This window comes from Sinocyclocheilus rhinocerous, unplaced genomic scaffold, assembly GCF_001515625.1.
Source record: "Sinocyclocheilus rhinocerous isolate Xijiao unplaced genomic scaffold, SAMN03320098_v1.1 scaffold899, whole genome shotgun sequence".
In the NCBI taxonomy this organism is placed as follows: Eukaryota; Metazoa; Chordata; class Actinopteri; order Cypriniformes; family Cyprinidae; genus Sinocyclocheilus; species Sinocyclocheilus rhinocerous.
In genome coordinates this window covers 392,716-405,465 of record NW_015653460.1, presented here as the reverse complement: position 1 = coordinate 405,465, position 12,750 = coordinate 392,716, and the positions used below count along the sequence as shown (strand labels likewise).

Here is a 12,750-nt window from a genome sequence, read left to right as displayed (position 1 = left end):
ATGTTTTTGTTTCGTCGCTCCGGCTGGGACACAGCATCACAGTATGGTAAGGGGCGTAACATTTCCGTCACATGCTTGAGGTATTCGGCCAATCACAACGCTCTGGATAGCTGGCCAATCAGAGCACACCTCGCTTTTTCAGGCCGATGAGCTTTGTAAAAATCGACGCGTTTCAGAAAGGCGGGGCATAGAGGAGAAACAATAATGTACAGTATGTGGAACATAATGTGTTTTTTTAACCTTAAACCGCATAAACACATTTCATTACACCAAATACACAAAATAATGTTCTTTTTAGCAGCATCATATGACCCCTTTAAAACTCTGCTTTATGCTGGACAGTATTTATTTATCGCGAGTTGTTCAAATCGCGGTAATCTAATACGGTTTTAATGATAATTAAAAGTTGAAACGGTAATACTAACCGTGGGGAATTTGATCATGATTTATCGTCAAACCGGTAATCGTTACATCCCTAATGCTATGCAATTGCTAGGATGTTTTAATTGACCAAACATCACAGTTTTATATTTGGATGTGTATAAAATGCAGTAACTCTCACCTATATTGTCTTTCTCTTTGCATGAAATGGAGTAGCAGCAGATCTCTCTGTCTTGAATGGCAGACAGGTTCCTGTGGAAAAAGGAAACAAATTGGCAAAAATCATTTGCCATTTTTTGAGAGTAGCCTCACATGAACTCCTTCTAAAGATCTGGGTGTGGTCACCCAACCGTAAAAAAAGTCTTACATCTTTTCGATTATTTGTTTCTCGTCTAGTGCGCTGGGGAGGTCTCTTTTGTTGCCAAGGACAAGTACCTGTGGAGGATAAAGAACGAATTGTCTTAAACCTCTTTATGTTTAAACTGCACGGTTCACACTTTTGCTTCCAAGATTTATGTTATTGGGTGTTGGTTCTACATTAGATCGTGTTAAAGCTGTCTTTTTAAATTGTTCGCTTTAGCAAATAGTGGACACCCCCTGGCAAAAGTCCCATCACTCCCTACAGACAGATAATCAATGAGCGATCCGTTTCCTCTGTGCTGCTTTCTCTGCTGAAGATAAGACCTATAATGCCCCCAGTGAGTGAGGACATCTCGGACCACAGGAGCTGACGGCAGAGATGCTTAGTCATGCTCGGTAAATACAACACAGCAGTGGGGAAGGATCTGGAAAAGGTGTGGTGCGATGGCTAGGCTTGATTTTCTATTGTTTTGCAAAATTCAGCAGTAATAAAACAGCACAAAGTATTAATAAATAGGACAGTCCTCTATTAAAAGCACAAGGGTAAATGATCAGCTACAGTAATAAATTCTTCTTACAGGAATGCCTTGCAGCTGTGGTTTGTCTAACAAGTTGTGTAGCTCGTTTCTCGAGGCTTCGACCTTTTCACGATCTGCAGCATCAACCATATACCTGAAAACACCAACAGAGTCCTTAATGCAGTCGTTGATAATGTAAACACTAAAACTTCAGGTTAGGGATGATTTACAGTCAGCCAGTCGCAAAATAAACCCTGAAAGGGTGATCAGAATCTCAACGTGAAGCAGAGTGGTCCTATGTCACAATGAAGGGGTTTATTTTGTTGATTGGTTGATTGTACAATCTAGCACTTATTACACAGCTACTTATCAAAGAAGTAAATAAATGGACCAGAAATACTGATTTGATTCAACTATTCTGTTTGCTTGTATAATAGTTTATATCTTGAGCTAAGAAAAATCATATTACAACTCAGAAAACAAAGCAACAAAATGGACACTGTCTGAAACCATGTCTATTTATTTATTATACACTACCATTTAAAAGTTTGGGGTAAGATTTAATTTTTTTTTAAAACAAACAAGAATTGTATCTTTTTATTCAGCAAGGATGGATTAAATTAAACAAAAGTGACATTAAAAGCATTTATATTGTTACAAAAAAGCTGGGGTTTTTTTACTTTTTATTCAAAGAATCAAGAAAAAATTTATCACAGTTTCCAAAAAATATTAAGCAGCAAAAACATTTTTCAACACTGATAATAATAAATGTTTCTTGAGCAGCAAATCAGCATATCAGAATGATTTCTGAAGGATCATGTGACACTGAAGACTGGAGTAATGATGCTGAAAATTCAGCTTTGCATCACAGAAATAAATTAATTACAATTTTAAAATACATTCAAATAGAAAAAAAATTGTTTATTTAAATTGTAATAATATTATACAATATTACTATTTTTTGATCAAATAAATGCAGCATTGATTACATAAAAAAAATCTTACCAACCCCAAACTTTTGAACAGTAGTGAATATTAATTTATTATTAATCTACAATCTTAGTTACCTTTTTCTACGGACTTACTAGCAAACAATATTTAGCTACAATGCAATGCATGCCATTATAAATTCTCGCTCTTATCTAGCTTCCAGATGCACTTTAATGGTCATTATGCAAAAATATCTAACTGCTCAACGGCACTGACTGATCAGAATCAAGTATTCCAGAGGGCAATGAAATAAAGCAGGCAAGTCTCTGTGAGGACAAAAAGCAGATGCTATACTCACACGATAGCATTGACGCCCCGACAGTATCGCTCCCACATGCTCCTGAACCGTGGCTGCCCGCCTATATCCCAAATCTATGCAAAAACAGGACAAGTGGACATGATGGAAGGCACTGGCAATGAAACATTGTACTTGTGATGTATATAACTTGCATTAAAGAGTCTATATATCTGGATCCAAGAAAACCATGCTTGAGGCAGAAGTATGATCTGTGTAGATGAGACTTACTTTTATTGTTACGTTGCCTTTGGTGACTTTCCTCATGTTGAAGCCGACTGTAGGGATCATGTCTTCATTGAACTGACCAGACTAGTGGAAAAGAAACATGCAGATCATTTCAATCACATAAATAAAACAAACCTGCATGTGAAGAGTTGCAAAAGTTAATAAAAAAGACAATCTTATAGTCTCATGTTACACAAAATAAAAGCACACAAGAGGAAGTCAATGTTAAAATGCCACTTTTGAATCCAAACAGCTCACACTAGTAAGTCACGGGGAGTTTTAATAATAATAATAATAATAATGTGAATTTTTGGTAAAACAAGCCAGAAAGTTTCATGCTTCATAATTTAGTAAATTGTGCAACAGATTAAAATATAATTGATTCTTTCAACCATGTGGATTTTAAAATATGTCAAATAAATGAATCCTTTTTAGATAAAACCAAGATCTTCCTTTTAAAAATATGATTATAACTAAGCCAAATCATTGAGTGGGATCTCCTCTATTGCAAAACCCTCACGTTGAGGATAAAATCCAAGAGTTTAGCTAATTTCATAGCTAAATTACAAAACACCTACAAATTTCAACTATGTAACTGCATGTTGATCTGCATTTGAAAATCTTCAAAGCATTCAATCAAGAAGATTTCTGCTGCATTTCTTGTGGTCTGTGGTTTACAAATCATAATAAAACATACATTATACATGCATATATTAGCTATGCAAACTTAACTGATTTACATTTATGAGTGGAAAAATACTGAGTGACTGTTCTTAAGCAAGTTACAACTAAAAAGTGACCCATAAATCATTCACCTGCGAGATGTTTCACTTTTCACCTTTGAATTCTATTTCAAACCCTGATGTAGAGTTGTTAGAAGCTCTGGGTTTGTAAACTCTTTGTGCTGCATTGCAGAAGCATCTATGAGAGGCGAAAGGGCAACTCTCATGATTCAAGAACACCCATTGGGACGGTCACTTGCACTTGGGACCTTTGCCTAATAACAGATCCAGGCTGCTGTACTCAGAGACCTTTTGAAATATGGGTCACACTGAGGTTTATATAAAGGTTAATCTGTGGATTCCACAATTCCATTATTGTGCCAAGCATACAAATGAGAAACTTTAGATACTAAAAATGCAAAACCACAATGAACCAGCACTGACCTGTCAAAAAATACAAAAAATGACTCTCATAAATGACATCTGCTCTGAGTCAGATGCATCCATAAAGGGAAGATTATTATGTGATCATTGCTGAAAACAATCTATGAAGGCAATCAAAAAACACATCTGGCACCGACATAAACATCGAAGGAAACTCATAATACCAAATTACAAAATTTTGTGTTTGATGATCATCATATTACATTACATTACATTATATAGGTTTTATTAAACTGATTACATTCGACTTGAGAACTAAAACACACCAGTGGCATCTCGTCCACCCTGAAAGTCATTAAAGTCCTCAAACCTGGAGATATTAGCAATTCATATTTCATATATAAGCTAAAACATCACGCCTAGACCCATAAGAGCGCATCGCTCACATAAACAGGTTTTAAAGCATCTGTTCCCCACCCCGGCAGGCAATGACATGACAAGAGTGTTCAAACTGTAAGGGATGAAAGCAGACTTACAGCAATCACGTTGACAAAAGTGGTTTTTCCAGAGTACTGCAGTCCCACCAGCGTTAGCTCCATCTCCTCTTTCCAGAAGAGCGACCTGAACCAGTCCAGAAGCCGGTGGATGAGGGCCAACATCTCTGCGCTGCTGGATGAGCGAACTCTGATGGGACAGATCTGTTCCTGCTGGAGGAATCGAGGAGAAAGAGGAAGCGGCTGAGGCAAAGGTCAGGTGACAACAAATGACGCACAATAAACGCGCCGCGCCGTAAATAATCGTAAATAATAAAAGTCCGCCAGCACTCGCGACATGCTGCTGTGCTGCAGACAGACATATACATACATACATAAATACACGCATACATACATACATACATGCATAAATTGTATTGTTTGCATAACAAGAAATTCCTAATTTAAAATCAAATAAATAAGGCACATTTTCAGTTGGATTGTTTGCCTACAACTTACTACAAAATCTACAAACATATTTTTGTTTGTTTATTTATAAAAACGAGCAAACAAATGAATAAATGCATTGCATCATATATATATATATATATATATATATATATATATATATATATATATATATATATATATATATATATATATATATATATATATATATATATATATATATATATATATATATATATATATATATATATATATATATATATATGTATATATGGTATATACACACAGAGAGAGAGAGAGAGAGAGAGAGAGAGACCTGGGTAACTGATTACATGTTATCTGGATTATGTATTTAGATTAAATTACATTTTAAAATACGTGTAATCAGATTACAGTTACTTTTTATTGATTACATGATTACATATTATTCACACAATAGCAATACATTTTTCATAGTTCATTGATTCTCCCTAATTCCTCCTTTTCATCTTTTAAATGTTCCTTTCTAAAATAGCCTACTGTTTATTCAGTCAGAAAGTCTCCCAGTTTTAAGCTTTCAATTGATATATAATTTATGATCACATCTAAAATGTGATAGGGAAAAAGGCAACGAAAAAATACTTTTTGTCAAGGTCAGAATGCCTGTTATGTAGATTTTTTGAGGTGCACTCTTGTCATAAATTAATCTATTGCTGTTCCTATATAATTTGTTACAAAAACAGTGGTAAAATATCTATTTAGGCGTCTTAGACCTTTCCAACGATATAGTTTGTCATGATTAGATTAGGATTTAATTGTAATATATAGTGAAGTAAACTTAGGCATCCCTCTGAGGGGACAGGTGACAGTTAAGATGTCAATGGTCACATGGCATGCAGGTAAACAAATAAAATATTTTATTTTTTTAGTAAATGTTTTATTTTGATTTATTGTTTTGTTGTTTTTAAATGACTTTATTTAGGTTTTATCTTTATGATTTAATTAATTATTAGCTTTTCATTAAACTCACAAACCCTTGTATTTTTATATCAATATGGTACAAGATACAAGATATGGTACATATATGTAGTTTCATTCGTTTCATACAAACAATATTATAATATTACTTAAAATTACAGTAAGAAGTAAATGGGCATGAAAAACTTAAATATGAAGTAAAAAAAAAAAAAAAAAAAAAGCAGATTGTTGTAAATATAGCAAAATATAGTAAAATATAGAAAATGCACAACTATGTTTTGAGATGCTGAAGTCTTCTAGCAGGCCGGTCCACGGTAAAGACCATAGACACTGTAAATAAATACAGCAAACAGACACGGAAAGAAAGAAAGAAAGAAAGAAAGAAAGCGTCTTTTGGACAATAAACATTTTGCTCTTAATTATAATTTGTATAAACACATTTAACATTCGTTGCAGTTCAACGATAGTCCACGCGAGAGCGCTAAAAGCTTTAGAATAGAAAGATGTGACCTTGTACTTGCTGCATCAGTCTACCATGTAAACTCACATATTGTTTTTTTTTGGCAAACGTACTGTATTTAATCAGTAATACATCAGACGTGTTATATATAGCGCAAATGTTATTTTGTAACATTGTCTGTGATTTTTTTTTTTCATTACAGTTGTTTTTGTTTGTTTGTTTTTAGAAACGAAGCATAATATTTGATTTATGACAGCCAAGAGTACTATGGCCACTTTATTTCACTTCATTCATTCATTCATTCATGAGCTCCATACATCAGTTAAGACACAAAACCTTTCTATTTAAATTTTATCGCCTTGCTTTGGTATAGTATAGGTAATTTTACAACCAAACAGACTAATGATAAGAATACTTAATATCTCTAAAATATATCAATTTATTGTTTAATTATATTAACTAATTATATTTATAGATATTAATCATTTACAGACAACATATAATACTGTTGTCCCGTAATTGTAGCGAATGTATTGCATTGTGCTGACTACGCTGGAGGTGTGGCATGTGGCTGCCCATGCTTCGGTGCAGTGAGCGCGGCCTGCCGTGTGGCTTTACATGTGAGCAGCCAGCACTGGATCGAGCACACAGCCAGACACGCGGGGAGTCTTAACCTAATTCAACAGCTAGCGAGCATTAGAAGAGGGCGTGATTCATCGAAGAAATGTAACGCAGTTGCAAAGACTGTAAAAATAATCAATTATGTTCTCTGCTTTGGGTTCTAAGTCTTTTTGTAGAAAAAGTGAGCCACAAAAACCTTATCGAAAATGCACGGACTTTAGTTAGGAGGTGTGAGGCTGGAATATTTGTAACCTGACTCTTATCATAGTGTTTGTCTAAAGGATTTGCATAGACAGCAAGTTTATGGGTTATGTAAGTGTTACATAAGGACGAACTGTAATGGGGAAAACAGCCAGGTTGTTTTTTCAGCTAAACATGTTCAAGCTCTCAAACACAGACTCCGACAGGCATGATTTCCACAGGAAAAAAAAAACGTTATTAATACTTTTTCTTTAATGTATGTCAACAATACTTTTTTTAGACAAAATATATACATCAAGCAACCTTCTCTTAGGTCCCAAAATAAAAAGTAAGTACCTCTTCCTATACAAAACTAATATATTGTTTTTAACATTACATTCACTTTCTTTTGCTTCTATGTAGAATCCAGGATTAAAAATGTAGATAGCCGCCATCATGTTTACTGCTTTAAACAGGTAAAGGCAACAGCATGAACCAAGATCTGTCCTAATTTGACCAGAAATGATCACAGAACATGATGCAGATCGAGTCTAGGTCCAAAGCTATGTACACAATCTCATGGCATACAGCTCTCGGCTGTCTAAAACTTGTGAACGTATTGTGTGGGTCACGTATAAAAAACACAGATGTACAAGTAGTATAAACAAAATAATTACACAACGCAGTTACCTCACAACAACTTCACCTACGTGCACGAATGGATGACAAACTCAAAAGCTACAGTGGAGCCGTGATTACATCACTCCCGTATTTACACGAGCGTCACGTCTCGGGAGCCGATGGCGTCCTCGTTTATGCAGGGGAAACTCGGGACCTGAGACTCAGGTCATCCAAAGCAAAGACGTTTATTTGGTAGCATTCTAGTCTAAATGGACGGTTCTTATCGGTTAAAGCAGTCACAGAATCAGAAGAGAGTGGAGCTTCCTGAGCAAAGCATCCACGGCACAGAGAAATGTCCAAAAAAGCAGCATCTACAGGGGTGATGTTTTATTACAAAAATGACTTTTTCGTTTACATTCAACAAATGAAAAGGTGCTTGTGCAAAGGGCAAAGTCTTTGTCGTTGGGGGACCATCTGCACGTCACATTCTGGGTTATTGTTTTGTATTGTTTTCGACTTAAACATTCGGCGCAAGTGCAAAGAGCAGCTGTTCGCCAACCCCAGGTCCTTTTTCTCCAAGGACAGAGCTCACTGTCCTCATTTTGACCTTCTTCACAGTGCTGTGCACGAGGCCTCCTTTACCCGTCTGTGTCCACGCGGACCGTTCCATCTCTGGGTGTTTGTCTGCTGGTTGTGGAGGGAGTTGATAAGTGTGTGTGAGAGTCTATGTGTGTCTCTGCATTTGGAGGGAGGCCATCGTACGTCTGAGAGGAATCAGAACAGCTGTTTGCCGTACCTGAGGGCGCGTCTTTGAACTTTGCCTTCATGCCCCCTTCAACCGAACCCTCTTCAGGAGCTTATTCAGCAGGGAAGTCCACTCTCAAGACCAAGACATTCAGAGAGCGGGCTATCGCGGACCCCAGAGTGAGTCCTCAGTCTTTGGTTTCCAGGTTTAATGGGGGAACTTGTTTCAGGGCCTGCAGGAGCGCAGGAGAGTCCATGGAGGTCGGAGTGGTGACGGGGGAGCCCACTCTTGAGGACATGACTAGGGATGAGGGGAGTTTCTCGGGGGACATGCCTACCGGGGAGCCGCCGAGGCCTTGGTACAACACGGGCATGGCTCCGGGGTACCAACACTTCTCCAGCATGGGCAAGTATGCTGCGGCTGCTCCATGCGGAAAGAGGTAGAAGGGCATGCAAAGGGGCTGGTGCGGAGAAAAGCTCATGTAGGGGCTGTGGCCGCCCACTATGTCTGGCCCTGACAGAGATTCGTCTTCTGAAGAGTCGGACCTCTGCCGCTTGGCCTGCGGCTCGTCCAACTCCTCTTTAATGTTGCCGTTGTGCTTGAGAGCTCCAGCGTCTTTGCCGTAGTAGACTGACCGTTGGGCTTTCAGTTCACGCTTCTCGAGCTCGCCCCCGTAACCACTGTCGGTATCCGTATCACTCCCACTTTGCTCACTGCTGTGGGGATAAGTCCTTTGAATGACGGGCACGCAGTTTTTGGCGTGACCCTCTGCCGCTTTCGGCTGTGGGCTTGCCGGTTTCTCCCTGATTTCTGGAGCTTTGGAAGTGGGCTCGTCTAGACAAGGACTTGGCGGGCTTTGAATGAACTCAGACGCCACTTTTTGAAGGTGGTTGATTATGTGAGCGGGCGTCAGGTCACGCATTGTCTCCTGATTGGCCAGGAACTGAAGAACCTCCTTTGCACACAAGTGGAACCCGGAACGGAACATCTCCTCGCTGTTTTCTGAATGCCCATTGCCCTGTTCACCTGCAATAAAACCATAAGGGTTAGAAACCATGCCAACGTTTTCCTTCACAACAGTCCTGTAGGCCAGATCATTCGCTGCGTAGTGCAAGCGTGTCTCAATTTCTTTATTTTGTAATGCACTCGAAAACAAACAAATGGGGAGGGGAGGTGAAAAGTTCAGCAGAGCCACTTCCTGCGACACAGTCACACTTTTAGTGTGCCACTCCTTTTGCATGATCGAAAACTCACCGATTTGCATTCCATTCTGCAAGGAAAAGATCTTCTGTTGCTGCTGCTCCAGCAGGTTGTTAAGAGCTTTCACATGCTTGAGTGTGAGCTCCAACACAACAGCCTTCTCCAAGTGTCCCAGAGTCTAAAACAGGAAGAACCCAGATAAGCATGTTGATCTTTCTTATGTAACACACTCCGCAGTGGCTCAAAGAGGAAAAGGAACGGAGACACTCCTCTCCGCTCACCAGTGCATGCACGTGTGCGTGCAAGTAATATTCAGATATTCCACATGACAATCTAACATGCTTTGTTGACATGAATAATTAACTAAAGCCAGATTCACTATATGGAGTGTCGAAAGTTTACAGGTTGTATATATTAAAAATGTATATCAAGCGCATTACAGGAGGTGACTAATCCAAAAGCAGGACAAAAATGATTTATTCATGATCAACAAGCAGGTGGCGCTTTATACTACAACAAAGTGAGGTGAGCCGATCCACTCCCATATTACTTACAGTGAGTTTAAGGTGTTCGGGCAGCAAATCCTTCAACTGCGCGATGCACTCGTTTATTCTGTCTCTCCTTTTCTTCTCGATCAATCGGTGAGGCAATTTGTATGTATCCTGGGGGTTAGTTATTAAAATGTTATATTAATTTCCATGCGAAAAAACATCAATAACAAACCAAAACTACAGAAATTAAAAGTGTGCATTATAAATCTTGTTTAAAACACTAAAAGAGACTTATATCAAACAAAAGTGGCAAGTAAAAGTGTGCGCAATCATATTTGTGCGTAATTGCGCATTTCGTACCTTGCTGTCCTCGCTGCGCTTCATTCCCCGCCGGGATTTATACACATACATGGGAAAGTCCATTCTATAAAATATAATAAAATACAGCCAATAAGAGATCTAGCTCCCAGGAAAGCTTTCAGAGACATAAATACGCAACAACTGGAGATTGACTTACCCTTGCATGTCAGAGATATCCATCGAGGCGTGTTTGGCCATACTTGGAGGAGGCTGAGCACTGGTAATCCTTTCCATTTTACCCTATTAATATGTCTTACTGATGTAAGAATAGGGTAGATTTAATTAAAATATATATATATACGTATATATAAAAATAAAAAGCAGATCCGTTACTCTCTCATAAAAGTCCACATGTGTTTTCCTCGAATAAAGTAGTTTTGGTTCCAGATACGCTGTCTCAAAACTAGGACGCAGAAGTGATGTTGTTGTGAGGTGGAGGTGCAGGAGGCGTTTGTCGGCTCCGGTGCTGGTTAAATGAGTGTATGTGGGTGGATTTGAAGTACGTGTTAAATAAACCCTGTGACTGCAGACACGTCTCGAGCTCCAGTCACATGAGCCTCACGTGTGTGACGGCGCTTTCAGAGCTCAACCCATTTACAGCAGACCGCCCGCCTTCTCGTGTCCCGTGTCCCACCATGCTGCTGCTGCTCTCTATCTCTCTCAGCGCACAATAGCAGCTCGTCTCAGAAACGTGTTGTGAGCGCCTTATCCTGGATTGACTTGAAAGCATATTATGATGTAGATATAGACAAAGCGTTCAGAGTATTTTATCTAGACTACCATACCGTCAAAAACAAAAACAGTACAAACAGATTTATTCACTGTCGTAATTATGATGGTAATTGCGACTTATTTACCGTCGTTATTATGACAGATCAACACAATTGAAAGAATTAGGCCTATGTCTGTGAAATATAAATACATGTACGTATAATTATAATGATGTATAAATTATTACTTAAAATTAAACATACTTTAACATTTTAGTTTTCGACCTACTCTCGAATCCAGCTAATATTTTCCCTACCAATGTGAGCTGTGCTTGCAAAAAGGATTATGTTGCTTTACAAACACACGCACGCGGGTCTGAATGTGTGCGTGCAGTGCATAGAAGCTTCTAGAAAGAAACGGATGTCAAATGAATGATGTCCAGAGCACCTGTTGCTCCATCGATATAGCCTAATGCAAGTATCCATTAACAAAATTCCCCTGACATGATGCAGGCACACGAGCGAGCACGGCGCCGTTGTCATGGTTACACAATAGTAGCAGATGCGCCGTTACTTCACACCGGGACCATTTGGCGCTCCACGTGCAGCCGCTCATGGCTCTCTCGTGCTGCGGCTCGGTTTGTTGTGGCCGGTTGTACTCGGCGGCGGTCACGTTGAACTCCTCATGGCGGCGCAGCGAGAGGGCGGAGGCGGAGGACCGGCTGAATCCGCGGGACTGACGTCACCCGTTTATTTTAGTACCGAGCGCGCTGAGGAGAAACGTGCCAATGGCGGCAGCGGTGCTTTCACGCGCTGTTTAACTGTAAATATGTCATAAATAAAATGTGGCAAGATTTTTTTGTTCTAAAGAGTCTAGAAATGCTGCCACGTGTAAAGAATTATGTAGCATGATTTACTTTGCTAGGTCCATGTTACAATAGGCCTATTACATGCTGCTAAAATTAATTACCATATCAACAAGAAAACCAGTGTGATGCCTACGATGCAAATATATTATAATCAGCACAAAATTAGTAAATGATTTTGGTTTGTTTTCTCTCACTAAAATAACTTATTTTATTTAACAATAAATAAAATAATTAGTTAATTCATGTGAATGTATGAGTTGATTTATTTATAAGAATAGCCTACAATTTATTTAAATTAACAAATTGAATATAGGCTATGCAAGGAAAATGCGACCCTCTGAATTCTGCACTGGTAGCAGCCGCATTAAGGTTTTGAGGTCTGCTCATATAATATAGTTAATAATTTAAATTCAAATAGAACTGGTGAAAAGAAGTGGGAGTTGTTGTTTTCTTATCTCTCTAAGTGCAGCAACAGGATGACAAAGCATCCTTCAGCAGCAGGCAGAGGACCGAGCCAGTGCATGAGACACTTCCTTTCAGTCACCTAATACAGAATGCAAGCAGATTTGTGATGTGTCCTTGAGGCTTTGGGTGTAATATAGGCTTACTGTGGTTCACACTTTAGTGTGAATTCTGAGAAATATAAACCTGTGCTTAATACGCAGATAGTACTTGGAACTGGCAGTCATAGTCTGAGAAGAAAAACACATAATGGAA

General features: G+C 38.7%; 2 protein-coding genes across 3 annotated transcripts in view; both read right to left on the bottom strand.

Annotated features, from left to right (window-relative positions):
• LOC107715779 (ADP-ribosylation factor-like protein 8B) overlaps positions 1–4,598 on the bottom strand; it is an 8,936-nt gene extending 4,338 nt beyond the window's left edge. Inside the window, exons 1-6 of the mRNA XM_016521971.1 lie at positions 4,415–4,598; positions 2,776–2,856; positions 2,548–2,621; positions 1,320–1,413; positions 749–816; positions 563–633 (exon numbers count right to left, since the gene is read on the bottom strand). Of these exons, the coding sequence (XP_016377457.1) occupies positions 563–633; positions 749–816; positions 1,320–1,413; positions 2,548–2,621; positions 2,776–2,856; positions 4,415–4,537 (511 nt within the window). The 5' untranslated portion in view covers positions 4,538–4,598. The remainder of the gene's footprint in view (positions 1–562; positions 634–748; positions 817–1,319; positions 1,414–2,547; positions 2,622–2,775; positions 2,857–4,414) is intronic.
• Positions 4,599–7,586: 2,988 nt separating this feature from the next.
• Positions 7,587–11,006, bottom strand: LOC107715793 (class E basic helix-loop-helix protein 40-like). Of its 2 annotated transcripts, XM_016521989.1 has the most exons (6): positions 10,788–11,006; positions 10,612–10,710; positions 10,455–10,518; positions 10,158–10,265; positions 9,658–9,781; positions 7,587–9,429 (listed from the first exon to the last, which is right to left on the bottom strand). In XM_016521989.1, exons 2-6 carry the CDS (start codon positions 10,686–10,688, stop codon positions 8,591–8,593), a joined length of 1,212 nt encoding a protein of 403 aa, XP_016377475.1. In that variant the 5' UTR covers positions 10,689–10,710; positions 10,788–11,006; the 3' UTR covers positions 7,587–8,590. The 2 variants fall into 2 exon arrangements, with proteins under 2 accessions (XP_016377475.1, XP_016377474.1); XM_016521988.1 differs by having other exon boundaries at positions 10,612–11,006.
• Between the last annotated feature and the right edge of the window lie 1,744 nt (positions 11,007–12,750).